The 22,625-nt window shown below is 47.7% G+C and overlaps 1 protein-coding gene across 10 annotated transcripts in view; it reads right to left on the bottom strand.

The window, feature by feature from the left end:
• Window positions 1–903: 903 nt before the first annotated feature.
• The window catches only part of TBC1D14 (TBC1 domain family member 14), a 103,428-nt gene continuing 81,706 nt past the window's right edge, over window positions 904–22,625 (bottom strand). For 7 of the 10 annotated variants that reach the window (XM_008524648.2, XM_008524649.2, XM_070613344.1 and 4 more), the window contains 4 exons: window positions 21,922–22,050; window positions 19,285–19,394; window positions 7,707–7,965; window positions 904–3,647 (listed from right to left, as the gene is read on the bottom strand). In XM_008524648.2, coding sequence (XP_008522870.1) covers window positions 3,582–3,647; window positions 7,707–7,965; window positions 19,285–19,394; window positions 21,922–22,050 — 564 coding nt within the window. In that variant the 3' untranslated portion in view covers window positions 904–3,581. Of the gene's footprint in view, window positions 3,648–7,706; window positions 8,900–19,284; window positions 19,395–21,921; window positions 22,051–22,625 lie in introns of all 10 variants that reach the window. The other 3 variants (XR_011538347.1, XR_011538346.1, XR_011538348.1) reach the window with 1 other exon arrangement.

The following is a 22,625-nucleotide window of genomic DNA, read 5'->3' as shown; positions in this document are numbered from 1 at the left end:
TTCACTCGTGAGAAACGAGTGAGGAACGCCGGGCACCGTTTCTGAGCGGTGTGCAGGGCCGACGACATCTGAGGCAATGCCCCCCGAGCTGCTATCTCTGGGGGAAGACAGGCAGGGAGGCCAGCAATGGCGCAGGGTGGAGTGCTCCAGCACAGGCCCTGGGAAGCCCGGGGTGACACAGGAGGGCAGGAGCGTCTGCTCAGGGGACAGTCATAGAGAATGAGTACGGACTCTCCTGGGGGATCGGGACAAAAGGGCAGCCTAGGGGCTCTGCACCTTCTAGCTGGGACTTAGTTCAGTGGTCCTCCTGGAGCCTTGGGGGCAGCTGGCCTGGTGAGTACCACTGACACACGTGAGCACTTGCTTGGCCTGGCTCTGAGTGACCCTGTGGACCACTTCACGCTCACTGCCACCTTCATGGGACAGCATTACTGATCTCCACTCCACAGGTGGGGATGGAGGCACACAGTGGCCCAGGGAAGAGCCCACAGTCACCCCACTGTCTGGTGGGGGAGCTGGACTTCAGCACCTGTTCTCCAAGGCCCTGAGCAGGTTTCTCAGGTCAGTGTGAAGAGCCGAGTGGCCCGCAGAGTAAGCGCTGACCACCTGCTGGGATGGGGCGCAGGCTCAGGGAGCGCGAGCAGGGCAGTGTGGCAGACAGCAGCCCGGGGCCGAGGCCAAGCGAGGGGAGCAGCAGCTGTGGGACGCCCCTTCAGCTTGGAAGGGGCGCACTAAAGTCTCGAATCCCTTGACCAAATCACCACAACTGTACAATCTTTTTGATTTAACTGAGCCTAATAAGTGGATTTTAAAATATTCAAACAGCATGATGCTCAAAGTCAAATTTTTGCCATACCTCAAGGTGAGAACTTCAATTTTCAACCAAACTACAGGGGACATAAGTAACAATTTTACATGACTTTTATTTAATAAAACCACATATTTACAATTCAAAAAGTCCTAATTTGATACACTTTACTAAATAAAATTAAAGGTTAACTGTACAAGCAATTAAAACATGATATGTAGCAAGTGTTATCAGGAGTTTTCTATCAGCCAACTATTTAAAATAGTCAAAAACTGAGCAGTTAAAAAGTACCTTTTCAAGTGAAGATTGTTTCTAGATGAGATTTCAGGGATGGTGGGGACGCAGCTTTCAACTCTAAAGTGCCAGTTGCACAAAGGTCCCAAACCTGAAGTCCTAGATTCTGAAGTCAACGGCACGGGAAGTGGGAAGTGCAGACTTCCAAGGGGTGCAGCATTTCCACCTCTGATTCCAGTTTTCCTAGACGACAGCGTCAAATAGAGAAGCACAACCCTCTGCGGAAGGGGGCCAAGTGACGCTGGACAAGGACTTAGGACCTCTTGGCCTCTGAAGCGGAAGCGTCAAACCGGCCAGACCTCATGTGGTCCCTGAACAGGTCAGGAAAACCTCTTCTGCATTAAAGATTTGCTAAGTATTCCAGATTGGCATGGAATCCTGTTTAAAAAACCTAATGCATAAGTGGTACTATCCAAAAAGATTTACATCAAACTGTTTGACAAAAATATTAAGGGCTGGGTTTTAACTACACAAGTTCCAAAAATGCATTCTGAAGGACGTGCACACCGCCCCTTGTTGCATGGCTTTCTGTCATGACTTAAGGAACATCTGTATGTACAGTAAGAAAATATATACATCTTTCAAGAACAGAAAGCCCATTTCATGGGACAAGACGAAGTCCATCTGCGAGGAACGGTGTGACAGGGCCCGGCAGCCTGGTTCCCAGGCCTGGCTCAGTCTGGGTTACATTCAGCATCGTGATGTCAGGGAATGGCTGTGTCTGGAAGGTGCTGAGACCTCAGTGAAGACAGAGTGCCTCCTCCGAGAGGTGAGGCAAGTCAGCATTTAAAGGCTGAGGCAGGTGTTATCCATGATGTTCGCAACCTCCCTGGAGAATTCAGTTAAGAACATAAGGGAAAAAAGGCAATTCCAGGAATAACGACACACGGAACAGAGCTGGGATGGAGGGTATGAGGACAGCCACTGGCTTGGCAACTTGCTATTGCACCTAGAAGTGTCATCAGCAGATATGGCAGATAGAGAAAACCTATAAAAATAATGCCATTTTAGGCTTTATCTCCCACCCCACGTCTCCACGCTGCATGCTATATGCTCAGAGCCAAGGGCGCTCCCAACACCAGGTCAACAGTGGGATGCTCCCTGGGGTGAGAGGTATGGCTGGGAAGGGCTGGAGAGCACCAGACCACACGGCAGCACTTACCATACAGCTAACGGTGCCCCAGAGCCTGGTCTCCCCACCCACAGACCAACAGGCCACAAACTACACGTGGGAACCTGTCTCCACAGAGATCTGCCCGTCTTTTTGACTGTTCTGTGCAAAACTGTTCCTTTCTTTGAATTTGGATAACCAGAGTTCTTAATACAAAGTCATCAGAATCAGTCAAGGAAAAGTTAGAACAAAGTTGCTAATGAACTTGAGGAAAACTAGGCTAAAATGGGGAAAGGCTGATGGTACACATATTGAGAACTCCGACACATGGTCTGGGCTGTGGGGTGTGTGCTGCTCGGTCCTCAGTCCTTACAACAGGCTGTCTTTAAGCCAAATGCATGAGGAGGGAATCACTGCCACTCAGAACTGCTCCTGCCGTTCAGGCGACAAAGGAAAGAGGAGCGTTCTGTCAGAGCACAGGAGCAGCTTCCCCACAAGTGTGTTGTCCCCCAGCCTCCACAAACCAAGCAGGCTGCAGGAGAGGGTAGGTCTTAACATCCTTTTCCCCTCCCCTCTGACTTAAAGGGAGGCTGTTTCCATTCTGTGTTCCATCAGCTCTTAAGCCTGTCTCTGCTGTCACAGGCCTTCTGTGTGAACAGTTCCTCCTGCTCAACAGACGTAGGGAGCAATCTCTGGGAGAGCAGGGTTCCCACTGGAACATAAGCACACATTTTCAGCCCTCCTGCTATAATCTTGTCAGGACAACACGTAAAAACATCACCCTGAAGGTCAGGTCAAGTCCGGGGAACTCGTGAGCACTCATGAGCGACTATCCTCAGAGAGCCTGTTTTCCTTTAATGCTGTCTTTGGTAGGTGGGCTTTAAAAACACAACCTCAAGCTCCGGAAAGAAGTCTCATAACTAAATCAGCCATCCCTTTCTTATGTAAAATATGAAAATATGAGCCAATAACATCTGTGAGGTCTCCCAAATAACATTTCTCATGCACCTTGGCTAAGAAAGAGTGTAATGTTCTTTCCAGCAGTTGACATGAAAGCATTACGATTTAATTACCTTTTGCTGAGTTAAGGGGGTGGGGGATTAGCCACTGCCCAATTTTTAAACCATGCAGAATATGCAGTGGTCAGCCATGGTCAACACTAAGTCATCGTTCCACTGAGCTGCTTAAGGCTAAGCCTTGGTTTAAGTCTTTAAAAGTTTCTTTGTTTTGTTTAAGGCCAACTCCAGTGTTAGGAATCAAACATGAAAAGAGCCCCTGTTCTTCTCAGCGGCCAGCCCGTCCATCTGAAACCACACAGGTGCTCCTCGGAGATCTGCTCCGGTGCCTGGCACGAGTCCGCCTGCCGCCTCAGTGTCTGAGAGATGGGCTTCCTTTCTCCATTTCCCGGCTGTCCTTCTGCAGTGCAGTCAGTACCTGGGAACCACAGGGAAGATGTCTGTGGGTGATCTGCAGCACACACTGAACACAGATCCTGACAGGGGTGGTGACGGGACCGCGGCAGCCTCCTGACTGGCGCCTCCACCTCCCCACAGCTGCTGCTCCTGTGTTCCATCTTCCAGGCCTGCAGCCAGACTCATCGTCTATCATGGAAATCCGACCACGCCATCTCTGGGATAACGTCCTACGACCACCTCCCACCAGCCACAATACCAATGTCAAGACGTGGCACAGGGCTCTTCTCCTTCCACAATCTGGCTCCAGCCCACGCCCTTGCCAGCACCAAGCCAGGCTCCCCCTCCAGGAAGCTAACAAGCCCTCCTGGCCTTTACTGCAGCTGCACCCGCTGCCCTGCCCCTCCTCTTCACCAGCAAACCGTGCACCCTCTTCTCATGCCTTCCTGAGCTTTCCCGGAGTAACTCAACTCCCCTTTCTGTGCTCTCTCAGCTCTTGGTGAACACCTTTACTTTTTAAAATTTTACATTCTACTGCGATTGCTTACTAACAGTAGTGACAGTAATAAGAGGCTCCAAGCAGAGCAGTCCTCCAGGCACTTCACGCACAGCATCTACTCAACCCACACAAGCAGCTCAGGAAGGTTAACAACCCACTGTGAGACCCCTGAGCAACGCCGCCCGCTCACAGAAACGACCTGCTCTAAGTCAAACAGCTCATGCGGATTCAAACCCAGATCTGTCTGATTTCAAAAGCAAGAGAATCTTTGTGGAACCAGTGCTGATCTACTTGGGGCCAGGCACTATGCCACTTTAACTGAATCACAAATTACAAGGGGGAAGGCAGAAACATTTTATGCAGGTTTCAAATAAGTTGCACAGAAGGACTAATGGTAGATAAATGGGACTGCCAACCTAACTCAAACATTTACTTGTTGTGTATAGCTCACCAAGGTCTTAACCTTGAGCACAGCATTTAAGAGAAACGTGCGTGGACCACAACTCCCATGGGATCTGGAACTGCAAAAAACTCACTGATGCCCATGCCTCACGCCTACCGTCAGGCTAACTCCTTATCACTATCCCATTATTAGAAAATGTCCTACTATTCAATAACCTCTGACCTAGCTTTTTTTTAATTTTTAATTTTTTTCTGAGGAAGAGTCGCCCTGAGCTAACATTCGTTGCCAGTCCTCCTCTTTTTTTGCGTGAGGAAGATTAGCCCTGAGCTAACATCCGTGCCAACCCTCCTCTATTTTTTTTTTGTACGTGGGACACCTCCATAGTGTGGCTGGTGAGTAGAGTAGGTCCGTGCCCGGGATCCGAAACCATGAACAGGGCTGCTGAAATGGAGCATGCGGAAACTTCAACCATTTGGCCACAGGGCCGGGCCCCCTCTGACCTAATTTTTTTTTTTTTCCTGAGGAAGACTGGCCCTGAGCTAACATCCATGCCCATCTTCCTCTACTTTATATGTGGGATGCCTACCACAGCACAGCTTGACAAGCAGTGCCATGTCCGCACCCGGGATCTGAACCGGCGAAGCCTGGGCCGCTGAAGTGGAACATGTGCACTTAACCACTGCGCCACCGGGCCAGCCCCTATGACCTAGTTGTAACCAATAATTTTTACCTAGTCCCTAAAACATAAGAAGTAAAATGACAGATCTGGGCTTAATCCTTCCCTCTGTGTGTGTATGTGTGGATGGGGGAAGCACCAGTGAGACGGAAAGGAGGCTCAGCAGACCGGTGACTGTATTAGTCGTCCGTGTTGAATAAAGGCCACTGGGAAAGGCCCTGGCTTTCTGCAGCTGCTTCAGAAAACCGCTGTAAGCAACCAACTCACAGAAGATCCAAAGCACACCCTCACACACAGGCCAGCTTCACGCGCGTGCCACCTGGCAGTCACCCAGGGCCCCGCACTCAGAGGGCGCCACGCTTAGCTTAATGCTCCGCAGTCACCATCTTGAAGTTCTTAATAATTCTGAATGTGCGGCCCCACATTTTCACTAGGCACTGTCCATTTATTTACCAGAGAAAAGCTCCTCTCTCTTGCCAAATCCTTGATAATTATATAGCCAGTTCTGCTTACACATGAGCTGAATGTATTTTTTTAACGGCTTTATTGATATATAATTCACATACCACATAATTCACCCATTAAAAGTGTAAAACTCAAAGATTTTTAGCACATTCATACATATGTGCAACCATCACCACAGTCATTTTAGAACATTTTCGTCACCTCGAGAAGAAATCCCACATGCTCTAGCCCCCACCGCCCTGCCCCCATATCGTCCTGTTCCCTGGCAACCACTCATGTGCCTTCTGCTCTAGGCTGCCCTGTACTGGGCTTGCACAGGAATGGAGTCATAAGGTACGTAGTCTTGAGCATCGGGCTTTTTCACTTAGGATAATATTTTCAAGGTTCATCTGTATTGCAGCATGTATCAGTACTGCATTCCTTTTCACAAACTAAATGTATTTAATATTTCAAAAATGCACCTCATATCACCCTAGGCACAAAATAGTGCCCCCTCCCCATAAAATGAGGAGAGTATTTCATGGTATTACCCAAGGGCCCATCACAGCAATTGGGCTTCTTTCCAAAAGACCCCGACAGGAAGGGAGCATCACATAATGGGACAGGAAGAAGAGAAAGGACCAGCTGGGGAGGCAGGACAAAGTCCCAGATGAGAGGGAAACCTCCCTCTGGTTAATAAATAGGCACTTTTAAAAGGGTGAATTTTATGGTATGTAAATTACATTTCAATAAAGCTTTTATAAAAACAAATAAACCGCTAATTAAGATCAGAGAGAGAGAGAGAGCCTGATCACCCATGAAGTAATCTGGCCAAACATAAAAACTCGGAACCTGATCAAGCCTTTAGATCTGCCAATTTACAGGAAACAGAGAGGACCACGTTAAACACCAGCACAGGGATATGACCAGCAAACCAGACTGTGGGAAACACTGGAGGACAAACGACCTCGTTTTTCAATAAATAAAGAGGGGGAGGGATCAAAGGAAAGGTAGGGTAGCCTATCTATTTAAAGACGACTTAAAAGATCTTTCAACCAAACGCAATGTGTGGACCTTACGTGGATCATGATTCAAACAAAATATAAAGTCATTGATGACACTCGAAACAATCAGAAATTTGAAAACTGACTGGATATTTGACAAGTGCATGGAGGTTCGTTATTCTATGTTACTCTATTTTGTACGTATTTTAAATCTTCCACTAATAAAAAAGGTAAATCAGGAACAAGCATTGTTTGGCAAATATAGGAAGTATAAGCCTCCACATATATCAACCAATGAGGTCTGATGCTTAGGGAAATTTGGAGCATACGCAGGATCAAGAACTAGGGTTTTATTTTTTCCTTTTAGCATGGTAAGGACTTGGAACCAGACAACACTGGCCAATCCCACAGGAGACAAGCCCTAAGAGAGATGACCAGAGGAGACGAGAGCAATCTAGAAGCAGGCCCAGCTCAGCTGCTCCACTAACTTAGCCACTAGAGGGCCAGAGCAACACATCCCAGGGAAGGTGGGCAGGGCCTTTGCTCTGGAAGCCATCCTCCCACCTCCTCAAGTGAGGGCTGAGAGCGCACAGTTGCCTTTCTGGGCCTCCTGTGTTTATCAGTGAGATGAGGACAATCCCTGCCCCAGGGCACACCCGTGGTGGGGGGAGGGGGAGCTCCGTGAGTGGTACCCTTGCTTTCTGTGTCTGGAATTTAAAAAAGGGGTGGGGGGAGGGACTTGGCTTACAAAACACTTTCTAACACGTGGAGGGGACCTTGTCAGCAAACTAGAATTTCTCCCCTCTCAACGCCAGCAGAATGGGCGCGAAGGCCTTTATTACCCACTCCCTCCATGACAGAGACCCAAAGGTGAGATGACTGCCCGAGACCCCTGTGGCAGGGCCAAGCCCCAAACCCAGGTCTCCTCACTTCCAGCCCAAGAGCTACTTTAGAGATGGCTGTTTTCTCAAAGTGCGCTCTGAATAATGTACCTCCTAAATTACCCTGCTGAGCCAGCTGCTCTATGGAAAAAGAGAACAGAGAGACGCCTTTACCTGAGCCCACTTCTTGTTCCGACTCTGCATCTGAATTGTAGCAATGGAAGCAAAAAATCCTTCTGCAGCCAAGTCTTCAGGCAGCCTCGTTAGGAACTGTGCTATGTGAATGAAGTCCATCTTGGTCAGGATGTCTTCAAACAGCTTCAGGATGCCCAGGGCCGTGCGGAACAGGAACTCTTCCCCATCACGACAGAACACATCCCATATACGACAGGCCAGATCAAGGGGCAAAGACTTACTATATAAAGTAAAGATCCTGGGAAAAAAGTGTGATTTTTTCAGATTTTAGATGGCACAAAGAAAGAACTCTGAACTCAGATCTAATCCATTGAAAATGCTCCCCGAGTCAGTCACTTTCACACTTAGATACGTGGGGGGGGGGGGGGGGGGGGGGCACTACGCCCACATTCACGCTGAAGGTCAATTTAAACATTTTATAAAACAGCATTATCAGCTTTCACATAGAATCTCAATTTCTCCATTATTGATACCAATTACTTCTATATGCAACAGATATTTATCGGGCACCTACTGTGTGCGGACTCTGTGGCAGGCGCTAGATATGAGGTTAATAAGGCAGACAGAGCTTACTGTCTGGGGGGAATAAAAACATTAAACAGAAATTTACAATCCAGTGTACACCTGTACATGTCACTTCTAAAGAGTACTGTATATTTTTCTCCCAGTAGCGGTCAGCAAAGGAACAAAGTAAATCTTTACAGATAAATTTGATCATGGATTATAAGAAACTTACACTTAACAATGCAAACTATCATATGAAAAAGTGAAATACAAATACGTAATCCCTTAAAAAGAATGTGATAATCAAAATCCAAACTACCAAATGAATATAATCCTGAGTGATCAATTGTGTTACCAGGTATAATAATTTCTAAGCTGGAACGTGCCTATGTCACAAAGCAAGGTGAGTCCAGGTTAAGACATAGTCCAAACTGATTCTCTGTGAATCCTCCTTCCTCAGCTGTGAGACGCAGCCCGGGTGCCATCTCCAGGGTGTCTCCTGACCCCCAGACTCAGCTGGATGCTCCTTCCCGCTCTTGGTCCCTCTATCCTGGTTCTTGTCACAACGTGCTGTGTTTGCTTGTCTTCCCCACAGAGATGCTCAAGAGTAGGGACCCTGCCCAGGTCATCTCCATCCCCGGCATCTACGAAGTACCTGGCAGTCTTTGCTGAAGAAGTAAATGAGTGGACAGGTTCGCAATCTGCTCTAGATGTCAGAGGCGGTAATTTTCTCACTACCTTCTCATCAGTGCTAGAACTCATTACAAGTGGTGATTCTCAGCTGGTGAGGGACATTTCCTATCCTCCTGGAAAATCACTTGTCCACAATTTCAGTTATTTCCTTAGTGCCTGTGTCAGCCTGAGAGACATGGGGGCCCACGAAGGCACCTGAGCTCAGGTACTGGACTCAGACTGTGGGGCTGCCTTGGTCAGGAGGTAATATTATTTGCCATAATAGATTTCACCTGAAAAATTATCCCATCATGGCAAATCTGCTCCCAAGTCTCATGGGCAATTTACTCTAAACCTCCCCCCCTGCAGAGCGCTCTGGCCCAGAAAGAGCCTTTCCTCCAGGACCCAGAGGAACATGCACGCAGTTAAGGGCACGCACTCAACACAAATGCTAATTCAGACCAAAAACGTTCAAGGCTATATACTGTCAGTGCTTTAAACTCTAAAAAATTCAAGGAAGGCATTTTGTTGTTAGCGCCATTGAGTCAATTCTGACTCCTAGCAGGCCTGTGGACAGCAGAGTGGGACCCTGCCTGGTCTTTTTTTGCACCATTCTCTCACCTTGCGGCACTATGTCAGACAATGCTCTGATGCAACTCATAGGGTTTTCATGGCCAGTTTTTTGGGAAGCGGTGGCTTTTTTCTTAGTCTGCCTTAGTCTGGAAGCTGCAGTGAAACCTGTCCACCATGGGTGCCCTGCTGGATATCTGAACTCCCAGGGGCGCAGCTTTCAGCATCACAGCAACACACAGTCACCACAGTACGACAACTGACAGGGGGATGGTGTGGTTCCCTGACCAGGAAACAAGCCTAGGTCTCAGGGGTGAGAGCCTCAAATCTTAACCATTAGACTACCAGGACTGGCTAAGACAAGCATAACAATTTAAATTTCATTAAACTCAGATGATGGACTAGGGAGACAGATGTCACAGAAAAACTCTACACCATAAAAACAATGACAGCTAAGTTTAGACCGAGGACCTACTCTGTGCTGTGCACTACACTGGGCATTCCGGAACATAGCTCATTCAACAGTCAGGACCACCCTGTGAGATGGATTCTTTTATCTCATTCTACTTGAGGGAACCAAGGTTTAGGACGATAAGCTAAACCACCACAGGTCCTGCCGCCAGTAAGTGGCAAAGCTAGCCTCGGAGGCCGGCTCCAATCCCATGCCCTGACGCCCAGACTGCGGTGCATGCCCTCAGCAACACACCCCAGCAGCCCTGGCAGGACACGTCATTTTTAAGTCACAACAAGCCTTCACATGAGCTTCTCACTATCTCAAAAACAGAAAACCATTTGATCATTCGGTCTAGAAAACACAGTTAAAGAGAGATCCAAGAGATCTTCTGTTTCTAGTCTCAATCTAGAAAAGATTCTCAATTCCATCTGGAGGAGACGGTTATAACGATGGAAAAAAAAGTGAAAAACAACTGACCTCATCCATGATACTGCTTCCTATCTACCAGTTCACACGTGGAAATCAAGCTCTTACGTTTAAAAGCAGTCTTAAGTAAGAAACGATCGGTAAGCAGAGTAGCTAAGGGCAAAGAACAGGGAGAACAATAGCAAAAGAAAGTTCTTCAACGCAACAGTCCTGAGTGCAGATCTGTGTTTTGAACCCTATAAAATTAAGCCAACATCTGAATGACCAAGAGTGCGAGAGTCAGTGCCCTGATGCCCACCTGCTCGATCTTCCCAACCATCCTAGGCATTCCCATTTCTCCATGAGATAACTGCCTGAGATCTGAGCCCTTCTGAGTCCAAGCAGGTCAGTGCATTCATCATCATTATTTTTTGAGCCAACTACTATACGCTAGTCACTGCTCTTTGGTGATGAGGATACACAGCATCAAACAAAACAGGCAACACCCCCTGCCCGTGGGGATGGAGGGGATAATAACATGCACAGTATGTCAGACGCTGATTTAAATACAAGCAGGGCAGGAGACAGAGATTGCTAGCCTGGGTGTGCACATGTGTGAGTGCAGGCACATACACACACTTCTAAAAGGGACGGTCAAGAACACATCACTGAAAACTGACATTTCTGTAAAGCCCTGAAGAGAAAGCTGCAAGCATGAGGAAGGGTCCGGAAAGCATCCTGACAGAGGAAGCAGTGAGTTCACAAGCTCTGAGGCGAGAGCAAACCCGGCACATCCGAGGAAGAGCAGGAGGCCAGCGAGCTGAAGCCAAAAACAGCACAGGGGAGAACACAGGAAGATGCCCTCAGAGACCAGGGCCAGCACGGGCATGGCCTGGACTTTAGGTTTCATTCTATGTGAAACGCAACACTCTTGGAGGGTCCCACCAAAGGAGGGTCCTCATCCACTGTGCTGAGAAGCGCCCGTTGAGGAACACAGGTTTCACCAGCGGCCACTGAACAATCCACACCAGGTTGGAGCAGCATGGTATCAGAGGAGGTGGCCAGAAGTAGAGAGACTCTGGACAGGTTCTGCAAGGGATTTCCCTCGCAGAAAATGCAATAGAGGAGTCAGGGATGCTGGGTTTTTGGCCGAGCAATGCAAAGGACGGAGCTGTCATTTAAGGATACGGACTCTCTGGTTTGGGCAGGAAGGTCAAGAGCTGAGTTTGAAGACACGTTCAGTTTAAGCATCAGACATCCAAGTGGATAAATGAATTACAGTGGAGGTCAGGGGAGCGCTCTGGACTGGCGACAGTTTGTGTACAGGTGGTGCCAAATAAAGGAGGTACTCTAGGATCAGAGAGAAGAATGACAAATGCTGCTGAAAAGTCAAATAAGACTGAGAATTGATCACCAACCATGTATTTCATGTAGAAAAGTATAAGCTGTGCCATATTTTATATCATTTGCTATTTTTAATGTACTGAAATGGAATTATTAAGAACTTGAATGTTGTTCTATCTCAAATAAAACGTGGTTCTTAAAGAAAAAAAGACGTTTCCATTTTCACCTGGCAAACATCTACTCATTCGTCTCAGCCTAGAAGACCTCTGGGAGGGCTGCCTCCGGGCCTCAGGCTAGGCCAGGCTTCCTGTTCAGCGTGTGCACTGCACCTCACGCACCCCTTTCCTAACAGTTATCACATGGGGACACACAGCCCCAGCTACCTTCCCTCTGCCTCACTCACCCTTCCCTCCTCGGAGCCTTGCAGATTCCAGCAGGCCTTTCGGCAACCAGCTCCCAACCCCCCAGGCTCTAGTCCCGCTGGCCTCTCCAGCATGTGCTCCACCCTAAGAGCCCAGTGTCACTAAGCGCTGTCTCCTGCTCTGGACTGCCAGTGCCTCAGGGCAGACGCCCCTGGGGGCGGTGTGTGCAGTCTCTGAGCAGTGAGGGGATTCTCTGATCTCCTGCGAGTGGGACTGCTCAGATGTGCTACATGGTTCTCATGTTCCCTTCCTCCCTCCCTTTCCTGTCTCCTCTTTCACTTGAAAACCATTCATTACCAGCAGCTTTCAAATGCTTGACTGTATTTTAAACCACATTTAGATTCAAAAACCAGCTGTGAATAGGACATGAAAACAATCCTTCCTGGTTTCCGCTCAGAAAAGCGGGTAAGCAGCACCATTCACGCAGCTGAACAGCTCACTCAGCTCCCGTGGGGCTGAGGAGAGCCAGCCCCAGCCCTGGGCCCTGGAGGCTGACCCGAGGTTCTGTCCTGATCCCACAGAAGCCCTCCTTGGGATCGGGACCACTCCCATCACAGCAGCAGGAACAAGAGGGCTGCAGTCCACAGGGCCCTCCTCGGCTCAAGCCCTTCAAGTTTACTTGGCCCAGGACACAGGGCTTCATCCTGCTCCAACCAGCCTGAGTGTGGGAGAAGCAGGGACACTGGCCTTCCTGGGACTGCCGTGGTGTGCTTCCCATGGTAGGAAGAGAGGATTCAAGGACTTGTCTCCCCCAAGAGATGCTTATGTTTTTCTCCTCTGGACCAATGCATCTTATTGCACTGTATACGAAAAATGGTAATTTTAGGTACAAATTCAACTAATGCAAAATAATGTATTTCTATGTTGCTAAACTAATGAAGTGGCTACAGGCTTATAAAAGGCTTGCAGAAGACACCAAACACAAGCTGGGTGTATCTATTTCCCCCATAATGTGTGTGGGAGGAAGAAGACAGTTTTTTTCCTGTCAAACTTTCACAATCTCCAGAACACTCTCTTATCTGGCTGTGTCTATTCTAAGCGCGTGTCTGAGTTTACAGGAAAGCAAGGCAGCATGGTGGGGGAGGGGAGGTCACCACTTCTGAAGCCAGCTACGGAGGCAAAGGCTCACGCTCAGAACCCACAGGGAAGGACTGACAGCCACCCCGGACTATTCCTTGAAGCCCGGCGGGACACAAGTGACAGAGCTGACAGGGAGCACCTGTTCGTGCTGGGCGCTGCTTTGCATGCTTCTACCTGGACCGTCAATTTAATCCTTGCTACAACCCCATTGGGAAGTACAATCACCATCTCCGTGCCACAGATGAGGAAACTGCAAATGAGGGGAAGTTGTGGAAAAGCTGATTTTAACCTGAGGTGAAAGGGTAAAGGTCATCTAACAGTCTCACTTGTTGAGAAGCTACAACCAGAGACTTGGATCTTCAAGGCCTGATACCAGGCATTTCCAGCTGTGCCCAAATTTTCCCATCCTGACTCGTTCCTAAGATTATGAGCCCCCATAGCGGGCTTAGGATGTGGCCCTGAACCCCCCGTGTCCTGAAGAACTCAGACAAGCAGTTAGGATAGACACTGCTACAGAAGAATGGAGGTACTTCTTAGGCCCATTAGATTCTGTGAGGATTAAATAAAACAACATTAAACACCCAACATAAACTGCATTCACTAAACACTGGAGGCAGCTATTTAAAACTCAGTTCGAACTCAGTTAACAAATGCAACCTCCACCCCCAACCCGATCCTGGAGGCAATTAGATCCACCTCTGTGCCCCCAGAGCACCTTCTCATTTGAGCCCAAAGATACTCTCACCTTATGTCCCAGCGCCCAGCAGGGGCCAGCAGACACTAGGTAAAGAGTATGAAGCCCCACGTTAGACTGCAGGCTCCATCTCAGCCAGGGCGGGTGCAATGGTGATACACAGGCTGTGCAGGCCATTCCTGCAAGCAGGTTTCCCGCCTGCAGGCTCAGAATCCTCCTCCCTCCACATACACACTTGTGAAGGCCCCAGTGTAGGCCACGGGCTATCCCGGATGCTTGGGAACTCAGCAAGACAACTCCTGCTCTTGAGGGGTTCTTAGGCAGACTCGTAACCCAAAAGTTAAAAGCTATAAATGAATGTGTGCAAGATGCGATGGAAACTGAAACCTTCCAACAGTAATTCACCTTGAACTCTTCCTTTAAAGTGGAGATTCAGTGTAATGACAGTATCTCCAAGTATCACTAAAGATCATTTCAAGAAACATTAATCATGATCTGGAATGCACTGCTTGATTCTTCTATTAATTCAAGATTATTTATTACAAAACCCACTCATGCCTCCACAAACCCTGCCATTTGACAGCAATGGGAAATATTTTGATAAGTTAAGTGCCCGCATGTCAGTCCTCTCACAAAATGTGGATACTCAAAACTCTGTAGAAGGACAAACACAGTTGGTAAGACCCTATTCTGACCCTCACATCTCCATGTGAGCAGAGAAGAGTGACAGGCCATACTAAATAAGGTCTCTTGCCAGGAAGGCAGTATCAGCAAGTAAATCTAATTCTCAAGTGTGAAATCCCTGTAACCCACTGGGCAGACAACATCCACAAGTCCACATGAAGGAGTGCCAAGCACCGGAGTGGGCCTCAGGCTGGAGTCTGCATATTTTAAACCCAGGAAGGAAGCCCTCGGGAACAGGTGCATTGCTTGATCTAGGCAGGACTCTGAGCCAAGCACTAGGGACACAGAGGTGACAGGCAAAGCGAGGTCTATTACAGGAGCAGCAAGAAACAGACGATGTGCTCAGAGTGGGTCAGCACCGTGACGGAGAGAAGGATAAGCTGTCAGGGCAGAAGGGAGAGACAGCATCCTGGAAGAGTAACTCTCAAACTGTGCCAGGGAACGCCCTATAAATCTACAACGTGATAACCCATAGGGCAGAGAAACTGTCCTCGGAATGAAGATGGAACAATGCTTAGCTGGCCTCTGGTGGGCAGACAGGGTGGCAGGAAAGGAGATTTTGTCATCTTATTTGAGCACCCACACAGCTCACCCAGGACACTCAGCTGGCCAAACCCCACGGTCCCCTCAACTCTCTGACATGGAGCAGCAGAAAAAGGCTTTGCTGCCCAAACAGTTAGTTACTGGAACCCTAGAATGTACCATGTTTTACACACCACATGCACAGCACAGATCCACCATGCATATGCAGTTCGGAAGCAGGCCCAGCTCTCAGAGGTGTGAATGTGGCTTTTGGGGAGGGGATGTGACAGAGCAGAAAAAGCAAAGGTTCTGGAGTCATTCTGATCTGGACTGAGCACTCGGGGCGTGAGAGTGGGTAAGGGGCCTCAGTGGCTTCCTTTGTGCTAAGACATATATACACCCGCTCTAGACATTGTGAAGATGAAACAAAGCAATGAGTGTCTCTGAAATGTCAGCTTCTAGGGCAGGCCTTGAGGAAATCCTCTTCTTTCCCTTGCTTCCTCCCTATTGTCTACCCGACCCTATTTCTGATCTGAGCTTTTATCTAACATCAGCACCCAAACAAAAGCCTGAATCACTGCAGACCATCTATAAACATGAACCGCAGGGAATAAATCGTGAATGCATGGTTTTCCTGTGCTTAACTCAAGTTCAGAATTTACTAAGGACTTACAATGCGCCTAGCCCTGCGCTGGGACTGCAAGTAGAGACAATGTTCTACCTGGTCCTTACTCTAGAAAGCAGTCAAGCACTTCATCAAGGATAAGCCAACAACAACCTTTACACTCAGTATCAGATTTAAAAATAGGAAAGCTCAAGTAATACTACAATTAAAAACTCATGGTAAAAATAAAATAAAAAGCCCACCCCTGCAGAGGCCTCCTCAAAGCACAGTTGGCAGCATCCCCAAGGCCTCAAGCACCAACCACATCACGTCATCGGGGTCTCAGCAGTGGAAGCTTTGGAGCTTCCTTTTCATGCAGAAACCCTGTCCTCCGCTTCACTTTTCATCAAGGACAAGCCTGACCCATATTTTACACTCCCCAAGCATCATCAGCATGCTCATGCTACCTCTGGAGCCTGAGCTCTGGGACCCTGCCTCGTGGTTATGCTGCCTGATAACAAAATCCCTCAGAAAGGACTCCATGGGAAGTGCGCAAGCTTGGGAGCAGGCAACTTGAGTCTGAATACCAGCTCCGCCATTCAGCTAGTCGCATGCCCGTGGGCAAGTCACCCAGTCTCTCTGAGCATCTGTAAAACAGAGGTGCTCCGATTCATTCCCAGGAGTTGTTCTGAGGGGTGAATGAGATCATGTGTGAAAAGAACTGGAGTCCACAAATGCAGGCATTACCCTTGACCTTTGCCCCATCTGGATCATAACCATCTTCGGACTAGAACAGCCAAGAGTCGGGTATCTTCCAGGACAGAGCTTTTCACACTACCTGTTGTGACCCAGTCGATGGTTAGTGCACTGTGAAATCAATTAGAGTGGATTATGACCAGCATTTAAAAAAAACAGAAGAGGAAATTTCAGAATGCTTTCCACATAGTGAAAGCTAAGTACTGTTTCATGAAACTTGTTTCAGTCACATATACATATTTAGTTTCTGCACACACAGCCATACACTGGGTCACAACATAAAATTTATTTCCTTTGCGAGACAGGGTGAAAAAAGTTTGAAAGACTCTATTCTAGGACAGTGCTTTCCAAACTTCATTTTTAGCCTGGAATCCTAAGACTAACTGGGACGCCTAAAATAGGTAAAGTAGAAGACAAAGACTCTGGTCCTGCCTGATCCTCTCCTAACACCCTCCCCCCGTGGTTACAGACTCCAAGCCCGGGAAGCTTCGAGGTCAGAGTTCACAGTCAAATGAACAGTGTGGGTGCACGATGGGGGTGCGGAGGGGCAGCCTATGCAAGAGCTGCGTGTTCACAGTGTGGAGAAATCATTGTTTGTTAAATAATGGTGCTCTGTAAGGCAGGCCCCAAACACTTCCACCCAGACAGCCCAGCCTGGCATCCCCACCAGAGGCCAGGTCATGGCCTGATGTTTACTATTCTGCAGTGACACCAGGACTCGTGGCTTCAGCTATGAGTGCCAACCTCCAAACTCTTGTTCCCAGCAAGAATTCAGCCGAGTCTGAGAAGTCTCAGGGTTTAGGACAGAAGCAAAACATGCCAAGAATCCTAAAGGCTAGATCCCAAGGGTGCAGAAGTCTGCTTTACTTAAGGGACTGCACCTCGTTTCGGATGATACTCAGATGTTACTTTCTAGAAATAAGCCTTTGCCTCCTGAAGAAAGTGAGCAAAAAAAATCAAACCAGTTAACTGTTCCTAGCAGTTTTAGGTTTACTAAGCAGGTTAGTGTTGAAGCCTAGAGGGGCCTTTTTGGTCAAGTGACACCTTCTTTCCTCCTGCAGAGCCTGTCTGTGTTGGTGGGGGCAGGGGAAGGGGTGCTGGGGAGTCGCCTTACAATGCCTTGCAAGGTTGAGCATTGCAGTCGCAGATGAGGAAATGGGTTCAGAGACTTACCGCCTCACCAAAGCCATGAGGCAAGTAAGGGAGAGGGGCTGGGGCCTAGGCCGTACTGCAGGACTCCAGAAGCACACTCGTGCCACCACACTGACCTGAGAGACTGCTCACCGTATTCCTCCAGTCTACCAGCAGCCTCCTCACCGGGCCCTCAAATTCCAGTGCTCTCTGGGGTAACATCCCACTTCTTCCTCAGGTGACCACATCCACCTCTGGACGAAGACTGGTCTGGTCTACTGCTCCATCCCAGAACTCTCGGGAACCTCCTCCCTGTATGTCTGTTTGGATGTCCAGTAAGTACCTCGAAATCACCGTATCCAAAACCAAATCCATTAACGCCCTGACAAAGCTGGCCCCTCTGTGTTTCTGATCTGAGCTGGCGGCACCAGCAACCCCTTCACCAGCTGGACACTTGAGAGCAGACAATTCTCTGCCTTCTCTTGCACATCCACAAAATTTTCACTGGGACCCACATCTTTCCTCTCTCGAACATCCCTCCAGCCCCTATTTTCTACCGACTGCTGAACGCTCAGCTCAAGCCCTGGTCTCTTTTCCTTCATTTGTCTCCGCCTCCAGGCTCCCCTGCCTCCCAAGTGACCTAAACCTCACTTCTAGACAGAGCCCACCCCTCTCTTCACCCAAAGCAAAAGCCTTCAAGTGTTCCCTCTGGCCTCCGTAACCCTCCCCAAGCTCCTCGGCTTGGAATCCGAGACCCACCAGAGCCTGGCCTCCCAATCTCTCGCCTACCATTCTCTGCCCTTTTCCTCTTAGGCTCCAGGATCACCAAATGGACTACTCCAGCCCTAGTAATTCTGGACACCACACGCTGCTTCTCACCATCATGCCTTGGCTCAAATTCACATGTTACTTCTACGTGCTCCGACTTTTTCTTTTTTTAAAGATCGGCACCTGAGCTAACGACCGTTGCCAATCTTTTTTTTTCTTTCTTTTCCCTGCTTTTTTTCCTCCTCGAATCCCCAGAGTACATAGTTGTATATTTTAGTTGTGGGTCCTTCTAGTTGTGGCACGTGGGACGCTGCCTCAATGTGGCCTGAGGAGCGGTACCATGTCCGCGCCCAGGATCCGAACCGGTGAAACCCTGGGCCGCCAAAGCAGAGCGTGCGAACTTAACCACTCGGCCACGGGGCCGGCCCCCAGCGTGCTCTGACTTCTAAGCCCAAGTCCAGTTCCTCTGTCCTTCTTCCCCTCCTTCAGAGACAGCATTTATCAAACGCTGTCCAGCTGTCCATGGACATGTCTCTCCCTCTAGACAGGAGCTCCTGACAGGCAAGCACTGTATCTTGCGCACCACCCATCTCTGGATCCTAACAGAGAGCCTAGCACAAACCTGGTGCTTAGTGACATTTTGTTTAATGAATAGATAAATGGCACCTTGAAAACAAATAGGTACCAGATACCATTTGTTCTCTTAAGGGAATTCAGCAGTACCAGCTAGAGAGTCATAGATAGTAATAAAGAGAGCTAACAGCACTGGGCAGATGACGAGCAGTGCAGGAGCTAGAAAACAAAGGGCAGCTCGAGCGCAGGGCGGCCGGGTAAGCCTGTAAAGCAGGAGGTGGGAGCTCAGCTGAGCCCTGAAAGAAGGTGGCAGTGAAACATGGGGGCAGGAAGATGAGAAAACACTCTGAAAACACATGCAAATGCAGTCTTACCAATCAATTAGGTAGATGTCTGGAGTTAAGTTGTTTTTCTTGAAATGAGCAAATAATTTCGGCAAATTTTCTTCAAAGAATACCTCAAATGCAGCAAAATAAGTCAACATCTAGGGAGATAATATGAAATATACTAATAAACTAATTATCAGCACATGTTTCTAGTACATAAAAATGTCAATAAACTTAATACCTTTAGAATCTACCAATTTTCTTCTTACGTAAATTTGATTGGCAACTCGTTGCTAGGCAATTTCTAAATAAACACAATCTCTAATCATCACTCGCTACATCTTCTTATTTCTTCAATTTAAAGATAAGAGAACTGAAACTCAGCAGCGACATGACTTGCCACGTAAGGTCAATCACTAGTGTGTGGCAAGGCTGGGACCCGAACCCGCACCTCTCACTGCAAAGGCTGAGTCTTTAAGGGTCCATTCTTTTCTAAGAACCAGGAATGAATTAACTGTCTAAAATGATCTGAAAAACCACGCAGGCTTCACTCTCAACCCCTAGCACTCCCAGAGGGAATACAATACCAATATCTGAGGCACAGGCAACACCCTCTGGCTGAAAAGCCCAGCCCTTTTAAAGCAGTTAGGGAGAAAACATCAAAGGAAAACGAAGCAGTCACAGCCTGCATTTCACCAGCACATGCTTTTCAACTTCCTACAGAGTTTGTAGGAAACAAAATGCACAGAGCAGGGGAGCAGTGCTGACGGAGAAAGAACAGCTACAGCCGGATTCATCTGAGAGGTGGCCCAGTTGTCCCCCATTTGCCAGCTGCGTGCGTGTGGGCAGACAGTGCTCTCCGACGACGTCTGCTGTCGTACGGAGGGGATGGACTATAAACCAGTGGTTCCCGACACGGAGCACTTCGCCTCCCGGGGGACAGTTGGCAATTTCTGAGGACATTTTTGGTCATCACAACTAGGGGCGTGGTGCTACTGGTATCTAGTGGACAGAGGCCAGGGATGCTGCTTACACAGCCTCTGATGCGCAGGACAGCCACGACCCACAGCTGTCTGGCCCCAAACGTCAACAGTGCTGCTACTGAGAAACCCTGATGTAAATGAAGGTCCCATTCAACAACACGATTCTATAATTTTTCCCTAAAAATATAAGCTAAAATTATCAGATATGCTTCCAAAGAGGAAACAGGGGTCTTATCTTCAAAATTAGGAGATATTTAGATACAAATCATTTCATTATATATAAAAAGTTTTTCCTATGAAAGTAGCATCTGTGATGCTCACTGTAGAAACTTAAGAAGGACAGAAACAAACGAAGACCATCCAGAAACACGTCTGATGCTGCAGAATGCTTCCTTGTACTGTTAAACGTGACAGCTATTATGGCATATGTTCTATTTTATACACTTTTGAAAAATTAGCATTATAATCTTAAATGCTTTGCTACAGAACCGTTCTTCACAAACAGCACTTTCGCACTGGATAGATTACCAGATTTAAAAGAACCATTCCCCTAAACCTTTTTAAATGTTTTCATTTTCACAATGAAAAATAATTTTAGTTATTACATAGTTATAAATAATTGTGTAACAATGATCTTTGTGCATAATGCTCTGTCCCCATTTGTGACTTCTTTATAATCAATTCTTACACAATCACACACCAATACCATTTACTGATACTAATACTTAACACGAAATTGCCTTCAAAAAGGATTCTGCCAATTTACACTTCCCCTAACAGCCACCAGTTTAACAGCAGTTTTTTAAATACCTTTTTTTTTTTAAGGTATGTACTGCCTGAGCAAGAAATACTCAAAGTCCTTAGGATATTAAGGAAGAAACAAAGTCCTTAGGATATTAAGGAAGAAACATTCCCTACCTGATCTAAACTATTAGATCACTTTGGTCTTGAAATACCAAACGGTGATAATTATCAGCAAATCAAGACAACGTTAATTAAAAAGCTGACGGATTTGTTCAATTCTGGGCTATGGAAAGAACACAGGCTTAGGAAGGAGAACGGGTGCAGATCCCGGCTCTTCCACTTACCTTGACCGGTCACATTATTCTGAGCCTCGCTTCCTCATCTGTGCCATGCAGAGGACCCACGTCCAGGAGCAAGTGAGGGGCTTCCCCAGGGCAACTACTATCAACTCCTTCCATTTATCCAGTGTCTACAGCGTTATTCTGAACACACCGCTGCCTTTGGTCAAATGAAGGAGCTGGTCTTAAACACGTCTCCTCTCCCATGAGTGACGCTGCATGGAGCAGAGCCTCAGCATGACAGTGCGCAGCCAGAGAATCCAGCTACGCTGCGTTCTATTTGACAGACCCCAATGCGGAGACAGCTCTTAGCTTTTGCTTTGACACAAAGTACATATGTTTGTGCAGGAGCCTCCCCTCCTCCCTCGTCTAAAGACTATATTTTCATTAATACTTTCTGAAAGAATGTATTAAGAAATACACGCATATGGCTATTAAATACGTATTTAAAGTTCAACACAATGCCCAAATAATCCTCCACCTTATAGAGCGCTACTTATTCTAAACATCTCTTAGTGGAGGGAAATGTGTTCTTTTCCCCACCGCAAAGACAGAATGATCAGGCAACTCTTGCTGTGTGAAGACACAGCACCCAGGGTGCATACACAGGGCATACTCACAAGGCCATGGTCCACTCGGAAAAACGCCATTTGACAGGGTTTATTCAAAAGATTAGAAAAAGCAATGAAGGCATCTGCAGTGTCTAAGTTCAGGATCAACACTGCCGCAATGAAAGACATGCCCTGAACCTGAGAGGGGGAGAGACGGCGTTAAACAAACGGCAGCCACCGCGGTCAGAACTGCAAAAGAGGAACCCAAACGTCCTCATGCTAGACGGGCCCACACAGCTGCCCACCCACCCACCCACTGCCACCCCCCAAAGGCTGAACTGACAGTCTCGTTGACTCTGACCTGCCCTTCCTTGGAACCATCGCTCCGCCCCGTCAGCCACCTGTCTGTGCTCCTTCAGTCCCCCACTCCAACCACGTGGGAAACCATAAACCAACCCCTCCTTATGAATTTGGCATTTGAAATATACTGTCCTCTAGAATGCCTAATTTCCTGGTGCCATAGAAATGTATGCCTATAATGTGTTAAATCTAAAATCAGGCGCACACGCATCTATTAAGCCGCAGAAACATCAGCAGCACAATTTTTAAAATGCTTACTGCAAAAAGGCATTTTTGATTTAACACTGAAAAAAAATCACATGCAAAACATGAAAATCAAATCCAATTAAAATGTGATTAACGTTAGAGAGCAGCCGTGTCCGCTCAATTTCTTTACAAGGAAACTGAGGCAACTCATTTACCATGAGCCTTTT

The sequence above is a fragment of the Equus przewalskii genome, chromosome 3 (assembly GCF_037783145.1).
Source record: "Equus przewalskii isolate Varuska chromosome 3, EquPr2, whole genome shotgun sequence".
Taxonomy (NCBI): domain Eukaryota; kingdom Metazoa; phylum Chordata; class Mammalia; order Perissodactyla; family Equidae; genus Equus; species Equus przewalskii.
This window is presented reverse-complemented; position numbering and strand designations above follow the sequence as displayed.